Source organism: Mchenga conophoros, linkage group LG8 (assembly GCF_057382185.1).
Source record: "Mchenga conophoros isolate Kocher_MC1m ecotype Shallow Benthic linkage group LG8, M_conophoros_male_GT1.1, whole genome shotgun sequence".
Taxonomy (NCBI): Eukaryota; Metazoa; Chordata; class Actinopteri; order Cichliformes; family Cichlidae; genus Mchenga; species Mchenga conophoros.
Window position 1 is genome coordinate 11216483 of NC_140533.1, and position 17515 is coordinate 11233997.

Consider the following 17515-nt stretch of genomic DNA (forward strand, 5'->3'; position numbering starts at 1 on the left):
CTTTTCCCTTCAGCTGCTCCCTTCAGTGCTCAGCACATCTGCCCTGTGCCAAAGTAGTTCAACCTGGCAACATTCTGTTCTTTCACAGCAACCCTCCGCATGTGCTTCTTCACTACATCCATGAACATCCTCTGTGGTTTTCATTTTATCCTCCTGCCTGGCAGCTCCACATTCAACATCCGTTTACATAATTTCTAGTCCAATGAAAAAAAATATTTAACACATAAAATTATTTTATTTTATTTTATTTTATTTTATTTTATTTTATTTTATTTTATTTTATTTTATTTTATTTTATTTTATTTTATTTTATTTTATCTCCAGGGCAGCAGAGGGCGCGCGGTCACTGACTAGGCACCGTTTACAAGCGAAGAAAGCGCTGAGCATTCTGGGTAGGGCACTTTGAAGCCAGCCATATTGCTTCATCGTCCTGACCCAAGGCAAGAGGGGAGATGAAGGGGATTCGGGGAATCAGTCAGCTATCGGTGAGGACTCGGGCAATGTGTCCTACGTGTCTGTGTGTCGGAACATTTGCACACCGAGCTGTGGGCTGTGTTTGTTAGACGGTGTCTAAATTCCGGGTCGTGTCCGGGCAGGCTTTGATGAGGAGCAGACGAGGAAGCAGTCAGCTAAGTCTGGTCATGAATGACTCCGAGCATAACCAGCAATAACCTGCTAGTTACATCACGAACCCCGCGGATTTTAAGTCGTTGTACACCCAGCTTAATACTGTCTATTCAGTTAATTCAAGTAAGGCTTAGAGAAATCAAACTAGTTGACGTCTGAGAGATGAGAGCTAGCTAGGTTCATGTTTATGAAGGACCTAGCCGTCGAGTTGCTTAACTTACATTTCCATTTTACTATCTAATGATGTCTTCCTCTTTCTTATCTGCAATATTGTGCAATTATTGCAGTTTGGATTTTGCAGTAAACATCTACACTTATGTGTGTTTACTGAGTGAGAACCTTTGCAGCCTGAAATGGTAGATTGTAGCTAGTTTTAAAAAGATAAGTTCTTACTTTTTCACATTTGTCGTTAAAGGCTTGTAATGTTGTTTGCCATCGTTCTGATGGAACACACCAAGAACCATATAGAGGTTGTTATTACATTTCAGAGTACATTACAATCTTACAAATCCTTGATACCTTCAAAGATAATTTGGAAGAATTAACCTGCAGATTAAAACCAGGTGATATGCTTAAACAAAATGCAGAACAGAGACTTAAGTGGGCCTTGTCATAAGATTATTTTTTCACCTGCATAATTCTAGCTTCATAGTTAGTCACAACATTCAGTTCTTTTAGTACAGGCTGCCCTACTAATGCCATTGATCCCATTATTTTAAAGTTTGTGCTCATATCAGCCAAAAGGCCAGCAAAACATTAGTTGTAATGTCCTGCCTTCCTGTATTCTTTGTTTTTTTTTCCCCAGACAAGGTTTTATGCAGCCCAGGCTGCCCGTAAGGTGGAGGTCACTGGTTTTCATCCACAGGATGTTCAGGTCAGTGGTTGTTGACTTCTTTTTCTTCTCTGCAGAAACGCTTCTATGCGGCTGCCAGAAAAGACCAGTCCCTTGCTCAGCCCCTGGCTGGCCTCAGCCTCTCTCCCAGGGTTGGCCATTCCTACCAGGATGTCCACGTATGTCGGGCAGTGATGAAAATTGTAGTATATATTGGTTGTGTTTTAAGCTTTATCTGTTTGTTTCACCTTGCTGAATATAAATGTTAAGTAATCTAACTAAATGCCCGCATTATCTGAGCTGTATAAATGAAAGCCAAGGAAACCAGTTAACTGAATCACTGCCTATAACTCAGGGTACTAAGAATGCTAAAGGACATCTCTATATGTCTCCAGGTGACCAGGCTGCCCAGTGGGCTGGTTATCGCTTCACTGGAGAATTATTCTCCAGCCTCCAAAATTGGAGTCTTCATCAAGGCTGGGTGTCGCTATGAAACCCCTGAAAACCAGGGTGTCACCCACCTCCTCCGGCTGGCGTCCGGTCTGGTATGTAACTTAAAAAAAATCATCACATTTAGCTTGAAGTAACCATTGTCATCATCAACCTTGGTTCTTTGGTGTTGTTGAAAGACAGAAATGAGTAAAGCTGCAGAAGCACCAGAATACAAACCAAATCTTTATTCAGTTTTAGGTAAAAGTCTTATTTTGAGTAGAAATATAACAGTGTTTACATATTAAAAAGCCTGCACAACTGTTGTTAATAAATGGAGCTTAAGACCACTGCTTTTGTAATCATGTGTAACATTGCTGCATTTCAGTTGACATGTTACTTAACTTTTCTACCTTTTCAGACAACCAAGGGAGCTTCAGCTTTCAAGATATGCCGTGGAATTGAGGCAGTGGGAGGCAGTCTTAGGTCAATAACTAAAAGGTTTATCCTGTAAATAGTCATTTAATGCTGATTTTTTTTTAGGTGTCTAATTGTATATCTGTTTATTTCTGTGCAGCGTGACTTCATCCAGAGAGAATATGACCTACACCGTTGACTGCTTAAGAGATGACGTGTGAGTGTCTGCATATCACCTGTGTGTATGATGTGTGTTGACATGATTGAGTAATAGTAATAATAATGTAATGAAAATGTTTGAAGTACTAGGAGATACTTAAAGAACTTTGTCTCTTTCTATTTACACACTTTTCCATATTTTGTTGAAATGACTACATTCACTGGAACATATGAATGCTCTGAGATGTGATGTTGCAGGAGTGATAACTGTCTTTTCCCGCTTGCTCTATTATTGGTCTCTAGTGACACAGTGATGGAGTATTTGATCAATGTGACAACAGCCCCCGAATTCCGTTCGTGGGAGGTGTCAGACCTCACCCCAAAAGTAAAGGTGGACAAGGCACAAGCTGCACAGAGCACCCAGATAGGTGGGTCCTTTGTTTCTCTTACAACACTCAGTTTTTGAAAGATTTTTAAGGGATCTGTTGTTTTAATATAGAACTACTTAATTTATATTCCCAACTGTGAGCCTGATTAATATTTTAAAAAGCTTCTTGGTTGTTCGATTAATCAATAATTACCCTGTAGAGCCTAGATACCAAACTGTCATATAGGGACAGTAATGTTCTCTCTGTTTTTTCTTCACCATGAGTGCGCTGCAGCTAACAGTCACCCATCCATCTTTTTCAGGTGTGGTTGAAGGTCTGCATGAAGCTGCCTACAAGAACGCCCTGTGTAACTCCTTGTACTGCCCAGACCACATGATCAACGACATCCACTCTGAGCATGTGAGTATATATTTTTATTTGTCTTTTATCAGTACGAAACGTACAAACTAAAACAATTATGAATTATTGCAATGTTTCCATTTTTCCCCAGCTGCACCAGTTTGTCCAGAACAATTTCACCAGTGCAAGAATGGCCCTTGTTGGACTTGGTAAGTGTTAGGATTTAAAGTATTTTCCATATAAATTAAGAAGTAGCCAGATTTTGGATAAACGATAACAATGCTTACCTTTCTACTAGGTGTTGACCACACTGTGCTGAAGCAAGTGGGAGAGCAGTTCCTCAACATCCGCAGTGGAGCCGGCACCACAGGGGCTAAGGCACAGTATCGTGGAGGTGAGGCGAGCTGGCTGAGAGGGGGAAGGAAAAGGAAAAAATATAGGATTTAAGCAAATTTTGAATGAATGATTCCAACCTGAGAAATTGATAGACCTTGCAGACTTCCCTGTCTCATGACCTCGTGCCCATTTCCAGGTGAGATTCGCCTGCCCAGCACCAGCAGTCTGGTCCATTCAGCCGTGGTGAGCCAGTCAGCAGCAGCAGGCACCAGCGAGGCTCTGGCCTTCAGTGTGCTGCAGCATTTACTGGGAGCTGGGCCGCACGTCAAGAGAGGAGCAGGCGTCGCCAGTAAACTGGTCCAGGGTGTTTCCAAGGCAACAGCAGACCCCTTTGATGTGAGTGCCTTTCACTTTTGTAAGATAAATTGTAAATAAGCCATACGCCTACAGAGCAGTGTGTCTGCACATTAACCACAAAAACACAATCCAGCTTTATTCTAATTCAGTCTTCGTCTCCCACACCAGGTCACTGCTTTCAATACAAGCTACTCTGACTCTGGTCTGTTTGGGGTCTACACCATCTCTCAGGCTGCAGCTGCCGGTGATGTGAGTATGCCCCGTAGTCTTGAAAATAATTTTTCTTTACTTTTCCCCCAAATGAAACTGCTATTGAGAGCACTGTTTCACTCTTCTCTGCAGGTGATCAAGGCTGCTCTTGCCCAGGTGAAGGCTGTTGCTGACGGTGGAGTCACAGCTGCTGACCTCACTCGAGCAAAGTGAGTCAGACAGACAGAAACAGGATGAGAGAGACCCGACAGAATGTACCTCTGACAGAAAATGTACATTTTCTGCTATTTGGCTATAGAAACGCTGGGGGAAGGAGGGGGGAGGGGCGTGTACTTAGCGTTTATTTTAAAGATTTTTAAATTTTCAGGTTTAGGTTAATGAAAGAAAAATCTAGTGACAAATAATGCTGATAGATTCATCGGTATATAGAGTAATTAAAATTAGCTTCTTTTTTTTGTTTTTCAAGGCAGGAAAAATATGAAAGGGGCCGCTGGCCTGTATAAAAGGAAGATGTTACATGCGCACTGGATTGTGTTATGTAATTTAAAAATCTTTTAAACACGCTGCAGTAGAGAGAAGCATCTCATTTTTACTGGCATTGTATGATTTATCTGCCTTCAGGAAGTGAGTTCAGACTTCTCCCACAGCTTGTAATTTCTGGTTGTTTTTTTTTTGTACAGCTGCCACTTGTTGCCTCTTTTGTGGCGTCATTGTTGATATAGAGCTAGCAGATGTTTTGGACATTGATCTCAATTATGAATTTGGCTTCTAAGTGTTCACTACCAAATGCATCCTTTCATTTGCAGTGGTGCATTTTCAACTCTCCCTAAAAGCTCAAACCCACCTGATGTTTAGTCTTTAAGGAACAGTCTGTCTTGGGTCTATTTGATGAGTCTGTGGAACGGTTCTGGTGGCCTGCAATTACTTTTAATTTGATTCGGGGTGTGTCACAGTCTGCTTTTGGTAGCACGTAATAGCTGACTGATGGCTTCACCTCTCTGTCACTGGCCCCACTAAAGAATGCAGGTCCACTGCCACTTGGGCCTTTCTTCACACCTGTCTGCAGCTGCAGTCGACCCCTGGTGGAGGCTGGCCAGCTGGACCCAGCAGCTGCTCTTGCCAGACTGGTTTCATGTTCAAAACACCCCCTAACTAGGACCTGACTCACTACTGGATGAAGCTCTGCCCTCCATCACCTCCATATTTCTTTTTTCTTTTTACTCATTCCTGTATTTTTTTTTTAATAACATTTGCAGATAAATATGATTCCTTATTAAAACGTTTAAACAATTTTAAACTATGCTAACTGCATAATGTTTAATACATTCCCCTCCTCGTTTCTTTCTGCAGGGCTCAGCTTAAGTGCCACTACTTGATGTCTCTGGAAACCTCAGAGGGTTTGCTGGAAGCCATGGGCAGTCAGGCTCTGACTGATGCATCCTACCAATCCCCCGAAGAAATGTCCAAAAAAATTGACAACATTTCCTTGACTGATGTTGCTAATGTAAGACTTTGTTTTGTTTTTTGTCTGTGCTTTGTCGTAGTGTAAAAGTGGCGTGTAAACTTAGCTCTTCTTCTTTTTTTCAGGCTGCCAAAACATTCGTATCTGGAAAGAAGACCATGGCATCCAGTGGCAATCTTGTAAAAACACCCTTCGTGGATGAGATCTAAATCCCACCCTCATCACCACACACTCAGGCGTGGTTGACAGCAAAGCAGAATTCGTTTCTTCTACATTTGAACAACAAAAAAAGGATTATTTTACAATGGTGTTCTCCTCAGACATTTGTCGTAACAACACTGGGTATTTATAGGTGTTGAAACAGTATACTTTCAGGTGATGCTGCTCTGGTGCATCACACTCATGTGTCCACGTTAACTGTATAGCTGATGTAAAATAAGGAATAAATTCTATCTACCACACCGAGTTTAAGGTCATTGGTGTCTTGAATAAAAGTTTGAGTTGGTGGAAACTGATCAAATCAGACTTGAGTTTACTTGATCTGATAATAACCACAGTGTGGCTGCATGCTTTCGGGAATGGGGCTTTAGTCCCCACCGTGTGTGTCCAGGAAATTATTACCACCTACATAAATCTGCACGATGGAAAAAAAAAAAAAAAAGCTGCGAGAGTTTACGGATTTTCTCGCGAGAGTGACGGGCGTGGAGACGGGAGGGTAGAGGTAGGCTGTCTAGATTTGAGTTTGTCTTCCTCTGAGAAAGCAGGGTCATTTTGCGAGGAAAGAAGGCGTTCAGTGAAGAAGTAAGAAAGCTGGATGTGCGAGTGTGGGGGGTGAAGCTCCGGAAAGCCGCTTTAATGTGAGCATGGGCGGCGTTTTCCGCCTGTGGTCTTCCCGAGGTAGGAAACAGCTTCCATATGTGGGGAGAGAGATCGGACTGTTCATGCAAACTCAGGCACCAAGTCCAGTGCATGCATAAAACAGTATTTTGTTCTTTAAATATAATCTCCACTCGTGTTTTCCCCACGAATATCACCGAGATGCGGTGGAGCGACCCGTGACCCCCTGCAGCGATACTCCCCTCCTGGGCCAGCAGGTCGGGTCAGTCAGTCCACTTTCGGAGGAACAACAAAGAGAAATCACCCCATGCATGGACATCAAACCACCGGAAATTAAATACAATGTGAAGAGAGGGCGTGGAAGAGGCACAGGCCAAATTCCACAGTGATGGGACACGACATGCGGGTTTAGGTCACTTCTCGATGCCCTGTCTCCCTCGGTCCCTCCTTTTGTGTTCACCGACATGGATAAACTCACGGTGATATCAGGATGTCTCTTTCTAGCTGCGGACATCTTCGCCATCGCCAGCGTTGCCAACCCGGACTGGATCAACATCGGAGAATCAGGCGGTAGGTTGCGGACACTCCAGCACTGTGTTTTGTTTTTTGTGCTTTGCATGTGGGGAAGTCGGGGTGACACAGGAAAAGGAAATCTACCAACAACCACATGAGATGAAAAAGTTTACCCACTGTAGAAAAATAAGCAGACAGCAGAACAATTGTGGAAGATTGCACTCTTAATTCTGTCTTCTTATTAAAAACAACAACAAAAAAAGCTGCTCAATAACAACCAGCTGCACACACTGTTTCACTATTTAGGTATGCAAGGCTTTCCTGTTTGTTTCAAGGGATAAAAGTCTCTGACAAGCACATGGCCTGATGCCACAGCCACCATGCTTTACTGTAGGAGGGCATCACCTGGTTTAACCTTGCATGATGGGTGCAGTTTTCGTCTCTTACGCTGGAGAATCTTTTTTTCCCTCCAGCTCTCAGAGTCCTTTAAATACCATTTGGCATGCTGTCAGCTGTTTTCACACATGCAGTGCATCCCTGAACTTTGGAAGGTCAGGTTCTGGACTGTTTTCTATTATTAAGATGAAAATAGTCCAATAGGTTCATAGCATGAGATCACCAGACCTGACTTCTTCACCTTCTACCCTGGCAGCACCCTCACCTAAATCAGAATATTTCCAGAACATGCAAAAAGTGGCCTTTCTCCTGTGCTATTCAGCACGTGAGAAAGAACAACAGGGAACTCAAGTGTCTTCCTTTTGCTGCCCCGCCATTAAGACTTGTTTCATGGACTACTGCTGAGATGGCTGTTCTTCCTCCAGGTTCTTCTGGCTCTACCGGGGAACCTAAAGCTCCATTATGGTGACCGCTCTTTGATAAGGACCTACTCACTCTTTTGGTCACTTTGGTCATCTGCTGTTTCACAATTACTGAGGTCATGGTGTTTATGGAAACACAGTTTCTTTGATCTGTGTTTCACCAACGTCACACTGTGGATGTCTACAGAGTTACTTGGACTAAGGTGAAGTCCTGATAGATGTGTTTTACAAACTATGTCCAGTCCATTCAGTTTGCTGACAGTAGAGTCCTGCCACGGTTTTGACACATAAGGATAATTTAAAGCAGATAGTGTGTAGTTGGCCTGCGTTTGTGATAGGCTTGCAGCAAAGGCACCAAACCCTTCCAAATGATAGATTAATACTTTTGCAAAAAGTCTATTAAAAAGGCATACACTTGTTGTTACAGGTAACTAAATGTACACTGGAGGACAAACATTTATATTTTAAATGATTATACAATTTAAGAGTTTGGTTTGCTCAGTTTGGTTTGCTCAGCTGTTTCTTTGTATAAAATTAGATGATTAGTGGTTATTGGTAAGCGTGCGCTACAGCTGAAGATGTAGTTTCAGCCTTCCTGGTTATCTGCTTATTGCAGTAAAGCAATACACAGATGCAGCATCCAAAGCTAAACATTGACTAAAACTGGCACAAACGACTGTGTGCACAGCTGCACGAGGCTCTTGTCACCTCCATCAAAATGCTTCAGAGGAGCAGAGACAAGGATATAACAGCCGTACTGAGTGGTCATTACAGGATTGAATTTGTTCTTTAAAAAATAAATGGTTTCAGCTGCTCGTTAAGGATATAAGAAGCGGTTATTTTTGCACGATTAAATGAGAAACAGGTAAATTTTTCTTTTATAAAATGCCGTAGTTGTAAACGAACTGAAGCTCAGAAAGAGCTCACATTGTGAAGCTCTTATCTCCCGTTCCTCAAAGTAAATAATAGTGTGAAATGACTGCAGTAAAAGCCTTGTGTGCCTGTCTAATTAGCTGGATGGTAATTACCTGAAGGCAGGAAGTGCTGTGTGGGACTGAGGATGTTTGACTTTTAATTGGACCTCTTGGGAAAGTAATTTTTTCCACCCGGACAATTAAGTTCTACATGCTCAGTTCTGACATAATTCATTTTAGCCGTGTGTGCTCAGTGTAGTCACGTCTTCCTCAAACTGATAAATATATATCGTATTGTGTAAAACAAATTCTAATCCTCATTTAGGTGATTCAGTTTGAAGTAATCAGTATTTTCCTTACAGGGACACCGTATATTAAATTACTAGTGCAATCACTCTCAGAGAGATTGTCAAAGGTTTTCAAATATGTCAATGAGTGCAACTCGAGAGGATTCAACTGGTTTCAGCTGGTTGTATTTTGGTTAATTCCAACAGAAAAGGAAGGCTGAGCTCAAATGTAATAGTTACATGTGAATTTCTGTCTATGTAGACAGTAACAGATATGTGATTTTCGATGATTTATTGCGGCTAATTGCTGTATTATCAGAAACAGACTGCATGTAATTGCCAACTTGGCCCCATTTAATTGCAGACTGATGGCAGACTGACTGTTTTATGAGAACATCTGTGGCAGGTTTTAGCGACAGTGTTGATGTGCTTGATAGTCTTATTTTGCAGCAAAAAAGTAACTGTGAGAGTTAGAGAACCTTATCTTATTGGATAAAACTGATATTGACAAAGCATGTCACAGAATGGTAAAAGTCGGAATAATATTGTATCATGGGATGTCTGGTGATTCCCATCTGTAGCCTACATGTATGACTGAACATTTTCGAACACGCCGAACACTTCAAGCACAATTGATGCCAAAACATTCAAAAAGTGCTCGAGACGGAAATCTTCAGCCACCACAGGGTCAAATGGCACATCAGGTGTTAAGTGCCTGAGTTTAGGTGCTTTTTATATGACCTCCACAGTTAGCCATTCGCTTTTTAGGTGTTGATTTTCTTAGTTAGGTTATCGACTGCATACTTGCTGGAAACCTAGCTTCGTTTCCTTTAGGTAATGAAAGATTACTTGTGAAGTTCTTTCTCCAGTTTCCTGTAGACAGCTGATTGCGTTTAGTGACCCAAACAAGCTGTAATCAGAATGTTGCATTTCTGTTCCCGGTCTGTTCGGATGAGCAGATGTTTGTCCCTCAGGGCAAAAGCTTTCAGAGTTTGGATGATTGTGTGAATGTGTAGCCACAGCAGACTTGATTTTTGGATCATTAGGGCAGTTTCCAGGGAAATGGATCCACCATTTGCACTTTCCTCCACCCTGTGGTAAGAACAGGATGTCCTGTGGAAATGGGGTCTAGGTCAGCCTGCGGGGGGATCTGACTCAGGCCTGATGTTTCCTTCAGCCGGCCGTTCTATCATCACCCCAACATTAGGATCTTTGTTAACATGCATGGTCTAAAGTATTCGATTCTTTTTATGTGAAGCAGCTTTTTGTGCTGTACTTGTCTCGTGGGTGGAGTGAGGATAAAAACCACATGTGCATTTACAAATACTTAACAGTTAAATCTAAATTGACAGCGGCTTGATTGCTGTGAGTACCAGATGTTTATTCAAATGCGGTTTATTGTATTTAATTCCCTGCCAAATTAAAAGATGTTTCAGTGCTTCACTGTTTTTTCCTTCTCTCTTTTTTTATGCGGTTTGCTTGTAATCACGTTAAGTGTGTTAATACTACACTCATTGGGTCGAAATAACCTTGATTGCATTGCTAAATGCTAAAAATGAATACAGCTTCTCTTCTAAAGATAATTCAGGGAAAGAAAGAAAACAGAGTGAGGCGAGTGAACAAATGATAGTGTGGGAGGATTTTATTTAGCTTTTTTTTTTTCCACTCTCAGTGCGCGCACTGGTTTGCTTGGAGTCTTATCTTGTTGGCGTGGATGCAAAGTTGAGCAGATGCAGTCTCTGTTGGGCTCCAAGTGCAGACAGTAGCCCTCCTACCTGATATCACAGCACCCACCAGGCCTCTGGGAGACAGGAGGCCATCAGAGGACTCGCGCCACTAATCTCTTCATTTCCGTTGCTCTCTCTGTGCATGATGCTTTGCCGTTTTGTGCCAGAACTCCTGACCTGTTTGATATCATACTGCTGCTGGTGTTCTACCGATCAACCAGTTTTTTATAATAGCAGGTTCCTCGGGCCCCTGTGGACTGTGGTGGGGAGGGGAGAAAGACTCCTGCAGGGTCATCATGTCAACACAGTGTCTTTCTACAACATTAAACACTACTCACAGTAGACGTGAAGCTTAAAGGGAAGAGTCTATCAGTCACATACTGACTATTTAGCCACATTAACTACATGCAGATTGTGTGTGTTTGTGGCATAGACTGTAAATAAAAGATGTCTCCTCCATTTCTTCACCCATCTGATCTAAATGAGAAAGTGTGACCACTGCATGCTGCCCGCCGCAAGGTATACTCTGCTTTGTCGTACTTTTTGTCTCTAATGTGGGACAGAATGTAAAAAATGAACATTATGTTGCACTCAGTAAACTGTGAAACTAGTGATAAAAATCATAAACTCCTCAAGACGGTGTTTACTGAGCTCTTAGATCAAGTGAGCATACAGTCTTTGAAAGCTGCCCCCTTCAGGTCATTAGAAATGATGCCGGAATAAGGTCCTTCACCATCGGCTTAACTTTCTCAACCTGAAAGTTCATTGTCTATTAAAGTCTATGGTTTGTGTTACAGAAATAACCCACCCCACAGCTGTGATGTCATTTCTTTCCGGTGTTACTGATTGGTCCATAAAAACAAAGCAATGTTATATTTTTCCAGCTACAAAGGGGAAAGAAACACAAATACATAAATCTGTTAAGTGAAATAACAAAAGCTGCTGTGGGAAAACTGGGCGTGTCTTGCTAGCAGAAACCAGACCTGGAAGTTTCAGAGGATAAGCACAAACAACAGCAGAGAAGTCTTTTTGTGTTTTTGAGGTTTTTAGGGCCAAGTACAATAAAGTAAGTATTGTCTGCATCTAGAAGTATAAAACTGTGGGTCATCCAGGCTTCTAGGTAAAAGTTTTAGTTTCATTTCTTTCATCTTTCATAGATGAATATATCTGCACAATGGAAACATATATAAAGTGATAAGTATTGGGGTCTAAATGACCTTTAATTTCAGTGGGAACCAAGACATAAAACGAGTCATGGTTTATTAAAAAGATGCAGAATTTGCCCCAGCACAAAGTTTTAAATAACTCAGTTTTGGCCCTAGAAGTTGTACTTCTACCACCATCTTTTCTGTGGTAGAAATGGCCCATGTTGCCCTCTGATAATATTTTCGGTAGTGGTCCTAGAACAGATCCCTGTGGAACTCCGTGACTTTTATGTGGATGGATCAGTGTAAATAAGTCTATGACAGCACAACTGTAAATAGTGTCATTAGTAAAATACTGTGATCAGTATGCAGCACTGAAGTCTAATAGCAGTGTAGTGATATACTGACTGAAACTCTCCAACGATCCATTCTCATGCATTTCGTCACATTTCCTTTGCAGCAGGCTTTCTTACCTGTCTCACAACTCCTATTAGTGGAGAAGAGATCTTTCGATTCATACTGTGCCAATGACAAGATTTATCCTGTATTTCAAAAGGTTTTTTTTTTTTTGGAGTACCTTTACCCGTCATTCTTTGGTGAAAATGTACAGAACCAGCACTGCTTTGATGAAAACCTGAATCGATATTCACCTGAAATAATCAATACCATGTTCTATAGAGACCATTGTGTATGCCACACAATGATGTTTGCTTATTGTGTGTCTCAGCGTGATTTTTCTGCTTTGTTGATGGATGCAACATCACAAACCTCATTTTTCTCATATTTCACCTACCTTCCTTCCTCTCCCCAGGCTCTTTGACTTTGGGTCTCGTCCGGCAGTGCCAGACCATCCATGGCCGAGATCGGACCTGCACCCCCCCACGGCTGCCGGGAGAATGGATCACCGTGCTGCTCTTCATCATCCTGGGCATCATCTCCCTTACAGTCACCTGCGGTCTTGTTGTGATGTCACACTGGCACCGAGAGGCCAGCAGATATGCCCGATGGATCGCCTTCACGGGGAGTACGTATCCACTGCCACAATTTGCACTCAATCAAAAAATGCGCTCAAATAATCTTTTTCAGTTTCACCTGCGAGCGTGGCTCTGGGATGTGTTTACAGGCCTGTGGTTACTCACAGCGGGGATTGTAAAATGACTTTTTCCCTTTCTGCAAATGACTGGCTTATGTGCTCCAGCTAAACTTGAACTAGCTGAGATTTGCAGTGCAGCTGTGTGCTAATGGATGTAGAGTACCAAACCAAAATTATATAATAAATTCAGAAAAAAGCTGTGAAATAAACTTCAGCTACCTCTGCATCAGAATTATTTTCACTGTGGGAAAGCTCAGGTAATCATGAAAACATAAAAATATATATAAGGAGCTCTGTTTAATAGCTGCTAGTTTTTATTTTCGTAGAAAAGAGACATAATTAGTGTGCAGAGAGTGTCATATTACTTTAAATGTTTAAAAGAAAAACATTCAGGTTAATAACAGCTGGTCAGTGTTTTGGTAAGTGGACTGGTGCTTATATAGTCCTTTTCTACTCTATTACAGCACTCAGAGCATTCACACACACGTTCATACAAGTGCATTTTTTACGTCTAATGCTTTTAATCTAACATTCACACATTCACACTCCGATATCAGGGGCAATCTGATCAGCAGTTTGGCCAAGGATGCTTTAAAATGCATTCTGGTGGAGCCCGGAATCGAACCACTGACCTTCTGATTAGTAGGAGATGCACTCTACCTCCTAAGTGACACTTGAGACCCCAAGATTAACTCCATCACTGACTCCACCATCTCAACAGCCAGAACGGCCCACTGTGTAGGCTGCAACTGTCTTCAAAGCGGCTTTGGTGAATCAAAACTGCCGTTTGTATGCTATCAATTCGGGTCAAGTTGGATTTTACATGCAATCAGTTTAATAATCAACTGTGGAAATTGTTGCATACTTATAAATTCACCTTAACTACTTACATTCCAGCCAGCACCCACAGATTTGAAACTCCAGGGTTTTCTCCACAATTAGTGACGTAACTGTTGCACGATGGGGATTTAACCATCCTGCAACACAGGCTTTCAGCAATGTTGCTTTTCGGCAATTTTTTGCAAACATTGGGGTTGTTGGACACTCAAACGTTGTGGAATCAGCGGTCGATGCAACTTGGTCACTTGCAAAAATATTTTCGGGGCTGCTATCCTGTTTTTACTCTGGTATGACTGAGCGATTAGTTCTGCAGCAGAATCATTGGTGCTGATGCTTCTCTATCCTTGTATTTTCTCATTGCAGTGATCCTGTTCTGTATGGCTGCGTTCATTTTCCCAATTGGATTCTACATCAACGAGGTTGGAGGACAGCCATATAAGCTGCCCAACAACACAGTGGTGGGCTCCTCCTACGTACTCTTCATTCTGTCAATATTCTTCACCATAGTGGGACTGCTGTTTGCCGGGAAGGTGTGCCTGCCCGGCTGACAAACTCACGTTCTCTTTTTAAACGCATAAAAAACCGCTACCACTGGAAGCCAACGTCGTTAGAACGAACTCTCCTGCGGCAGAGCTGGAAGCGTCGCTGAAAGCTGAGAAGTACTTGTCTTTCCCTCGCCGATGAATTGTCGCAACCGGAGCCAAAACCGCTGCAGTCCATCTGTGCATGTGTTTGTTCAGAGGCCGAGCAGGTGCAAGGAGCTCTGAAACGGCCCTCCTTGTTTTCCTTCGTGAACAAGAAGCAGGGCAGTGAACAGAAAACAGATTATAAAATGGCAAAAGTGACATGTGAGCTTTCGAGGAATTTAAGGGGGCATTGTGAACGTCTGAGCTGTCATCCTAAAAATTCACGACAGGCGACGGAGAGCTGTTGTTCTTCTCATCTGAACCATCAGGGACGATTTGCACATGTCAGGCCTGATAGCAGTCTGAGGCCCTGATATTGGCCAGTCAACCTCTGTATGATGTCTGTTCTTCCCCCAAGCACTGCTACAAAATAATATAAGCTGCATTACTTTTATTTATATGATAGATTTGGAAGTGTATGTTTTAAAAGGCCAGCTTCTCTGCCAGTGCTATGTCAAGTGGATCATATTGCCTTGAGGATGGTTTACTGCAATGGAATAAATATAAAGTTCATGATACAAGAAGTCATAAAAATGCTATTTCTGAGTGGAATGTAAAATGGGCTATTAGCAACAGCTGCCCAAAGTTTGTAATGCTTGAGTCTGTGAAATGTGTCCGCACTGAAGGAAGAGGAGCTGTTGAAAGATGTCAGAGTTTTAAGCTTTTAACATTGTGAATAATCAGTGAGGAAAAGGTCAAGCCTGTTGTGGTTCTCTGTTAGTTTTACTAATCTTATTGATGTAGTAAACTGATTTTTCACCTTTTTTTTTTTAAAGAATATTTTATGGATTAAACAGTGCAAAGAATGATAGAATCATCGACTTGTTTTATTCATCTATAATGCTGATGCCTGTGTGTGTGTCTGTGCCTTTTTTTTTTTTCAAATCACTGATGTTTGTAATTGTGCATGGAAGGTGTCATCGCATTAAAATTATGACAAGGGAATACCCATTCCTTTTATTTTTCATGCTTTTTCTCAAAATAATGCTGTGTGCATCTATGATGTTTGAACCACACACACAGTGTCTGCAGTAAGAGCAATCAAGGTCACACTTGAAGTTGTAGTGTGTGTTTATTGTCCTCAATGTCAACCATTACCATACTAAATATCTACACTCAACACTTTGTTAGGTACACTCTCATTAAACAGCTGATTAATCTAGCCAATCATGTGGGAGCAATTCTGTGCACATATACACTCAACAAAAATATAAACGCAACACCTTTGTTACTGCTCCCATTCCCCATGGGATGGACGTAGAGACCTAAAATTCATTCCAGATACACAATATAACCATCCCTCCCAAACAGTGGTCACAAATCAGTCCAAATGTGTGGTAGTGGGCACATCTGCTATATTGAGATAATCCATCCCACCTCACAGGTGTGCCACATCAGGATGCTGATCTGACATCATGAGTAGTGCACAGGTGTACCTCAGACTGCCCACAACAAAAGGCCACCCTGGAATGTGCAGTTTTTTGCGCTATTGGGGGTCTGGGGACCCAGAACCGGTCAGTATCTGGTGTGACCACCATTTGCCTCATGCAGTGCAACACATCGTCGCATGGAGTCTATCAGATTGTCAATTGTGGCCTGTGGAATGTTGGTCCACTCCACTTCAATGGCTGTGCGAGGTTGTTGGATATTCGTGGGAACTGGTACACGCTGTCGTATACGCCAGGCCAAGACCCCGATGAGGACGACGGGCATGCAGTTGAGCGTCCCTGAGACGGTTTCTGACAGTTTGTGCATAAATTGTTTGGTTGTGCAAACCAATTGTTCCAGCAGCTGTCTGGGTGGCTGGTCTCAGACGATCTTGGAGGTGAACCTGCTGGATGTGGAGGTCCTGGGCTGGTGTGGTTACACGAGGTCTGCGGTTGTGAGGCCGGTTGGATGTGCTGCCATATTCTCTGAAACGCCTGTGGAGACGGCTTATGGTTGAGAAATGAACATTCAATGCACGGGCGACAGATCTGGTTGACATTCCTGCTGTCAGCATGCCAATTGCACGCTCCCTCGTTGCTTGTGGCATCTGTGGCATTTTGCTGTGAGACAAAACTGCACATTCCAGGGTGGCCTTTTGTTGTGGGCAGTCTGAGGTACACCTGTGCACTACTCATGATGTCAGATCAGCATCCTGATGTGGCACACCTGTGAGGTGGGATGGATTATCGCAATATGGCAGATGTGCCCACTACCACACATTTGGACTGATTTGTGACCACTGTTTGGGAGGGATGGTTATATTGTGTATCTGGAATGAATTTTAGGTCTCTACGTCCATCCCATGGGGAATGGGAGCAAAAACAAAAGTGTTGCGTTTATATTTTTGTTCAGTGTAGGTGTCGTTCAGGCAGACTGCTTCAAGATGGTGAACACTAACTCACAAATAACCAGTCATTACAGTCAAGATATGAAGAACAGCTCAATTCAGTTCTGTTCTATTCATATGCTGCTAATTCACTGTAATAGTCCCCTCAATGTATATTTATTGTAAGATAAAGACCCTAAAATATTAGAGAGAAACCCCAGTTAGCATTTAGCCTGAAGGCAGCACATCACATATGAAGCACAACCAGAGGAGCGTTTATTTATCTTTTTCCTTGGGACTCCCTTTGAGCAACTCAGTGACAGTGGGAAGGTAAAACTCCTTGGCAGGAAGAAACCTCCGGGGGAACCAAGCTCAGGGAGGGGCAGCGATCTGCCGTGACCGGTTGGGGGGGGGGTGACAGAAGACAGCCAGAGTTCAATAATTGCTCATGATTAAATACAAAGTGGTGTAAAAAGACACAAAGTAAAAAGAGGTGAGTGAAGAAATAATGCTAAGTGCATTACGCTGAGCACCCCTCAGCAGCCAAGGCCTATTGCTGCATAACTAACAGAGGATTCAGGTTCACCTGATTTAGGCCTAACGAATCAACATCATCAAAAAAAAAAGTTTTAGGTCTAATCTTAAAAATAGAAAGTGTTTTTATCCCAAATCCAAACTGGGAGCTGGTTTCATGGAAGAGGGTCCCTTTCTACTTCTAAATATCCTTGGGACTACAACTAAGCCTGCAGTGTGAGAGCAAAGTGCTCTGTTCAGATAATAAGGT

The 17515-nt window shown here is 42.4% G+C and overlaps 2 protein-coding genes across 3 annotated transcripts; both read left to right on the forward strand.

The window, feature by feature from the left end:
* Positions 1-357: 357 nt before the first annotated feature.
* Positions 358-6022, forward strand: uqcrc2b (ubiquinol-cytochrome c reductase core protein 2b). Of its 2 annotated transcripts, none has more exons than XM_085284047.1 (14): positions 358-485; positions 1537-1638; positions 1855-2004; positions 2310-2374; positions 2466-2522; positions 2768-2892; positions 3155-3252; positions 3344-3401; positions 3491-3586; positions 3725-3924; positions 4054-4134; positions 4228-4304; positions 5446-5599; positions 5683-6022. In XM_085284047.1, exons 1-14 carry the CDS (start codon positions 453-455, stop codon positions 5764-5766), a joined length of 1380 nt encoding a protein of 459 aa, XP_085140173.1. In that variant the 5' UTR covers positions 358-452; the 3' UTR covers positions 5767-6022. The 2 variants fall into 2 exon arrangements, with proteins under 2 accessions (XP_085140173.1, XP_085140174.1); XM_085284048.1 differs by lacking the exon at positions 1537-1638 and adding an exon at positions 1433-1501 and having other exon boundaries at positions 365-485.
* A 112-nt stretch (positions 6023-6134) lies between these two features.
* On the forward strand, positions 6135-15368 carry LOC146568186 (uncharacterized protein C16orf52 homolog B-like). The gene is made up of 3 exons (XM_085284056.1): positions 6135-6964; positions 12610-12822; positions 14095-15368. Exons 1-3 carry the CDS (start codon positions 6859-6861, stop codon positions 14277-14279), a joined length of 504 nt encoding a protein of 167 aa, XP_085140182.1. The 5' UTR covers positions 6135-6858; the 3' UTR covers positions 14280-15368.
* Positions 15369-17515: the final 2147 nt, after the last annotated feature.

Excerpts from the sequence above, each read along its gene's own strand:
- uqcrc2b (XM_085284047.1), top strand. The coding sequence starts at position 453 with ATGAAGGGGATTCGGGGAATCAGTCAGCTATCG. Across the intron at positions 2,005-2,309 it reads TCCGGCTGGCGTCCGGTCTG|ACAACCAAGGGAGCTTCAGC; the intron begins GTATGTAACTTA and ends CTACCTTTTCAG. Across the intron at positions 2,375-2,465 it reads GCAGTGGGAGGCAGTCTTAG|CGTGACTTCATCCAGAGAGA; the intron begins GTCAATAACTAA and ends ATTTCTGTGCAG.
- LOC146568186 (XM_085284056.1), top strand. The coding sequence starts at position 6,859 with ATGGATAAACTCACGGTGATATCAGGATGTCTCTTTCTAGCTGCGGAC. Across the intron at positions 6,965-12,609 it reads CAACATCGGAGAATCAGGCG|GCTCTTTGACTTTGGGTCTC; the intron begins GTAGGTTGCGGA and ends TCCTCTCCCCAG. Across the intron at positions 12,823-14,094 it reads ATGGATCGCCTTCACGGGGA|TGATCCTGTTCTGTATGGCT; the intron begins GTACGTATCCAC and ends TTCTCATTGCAG.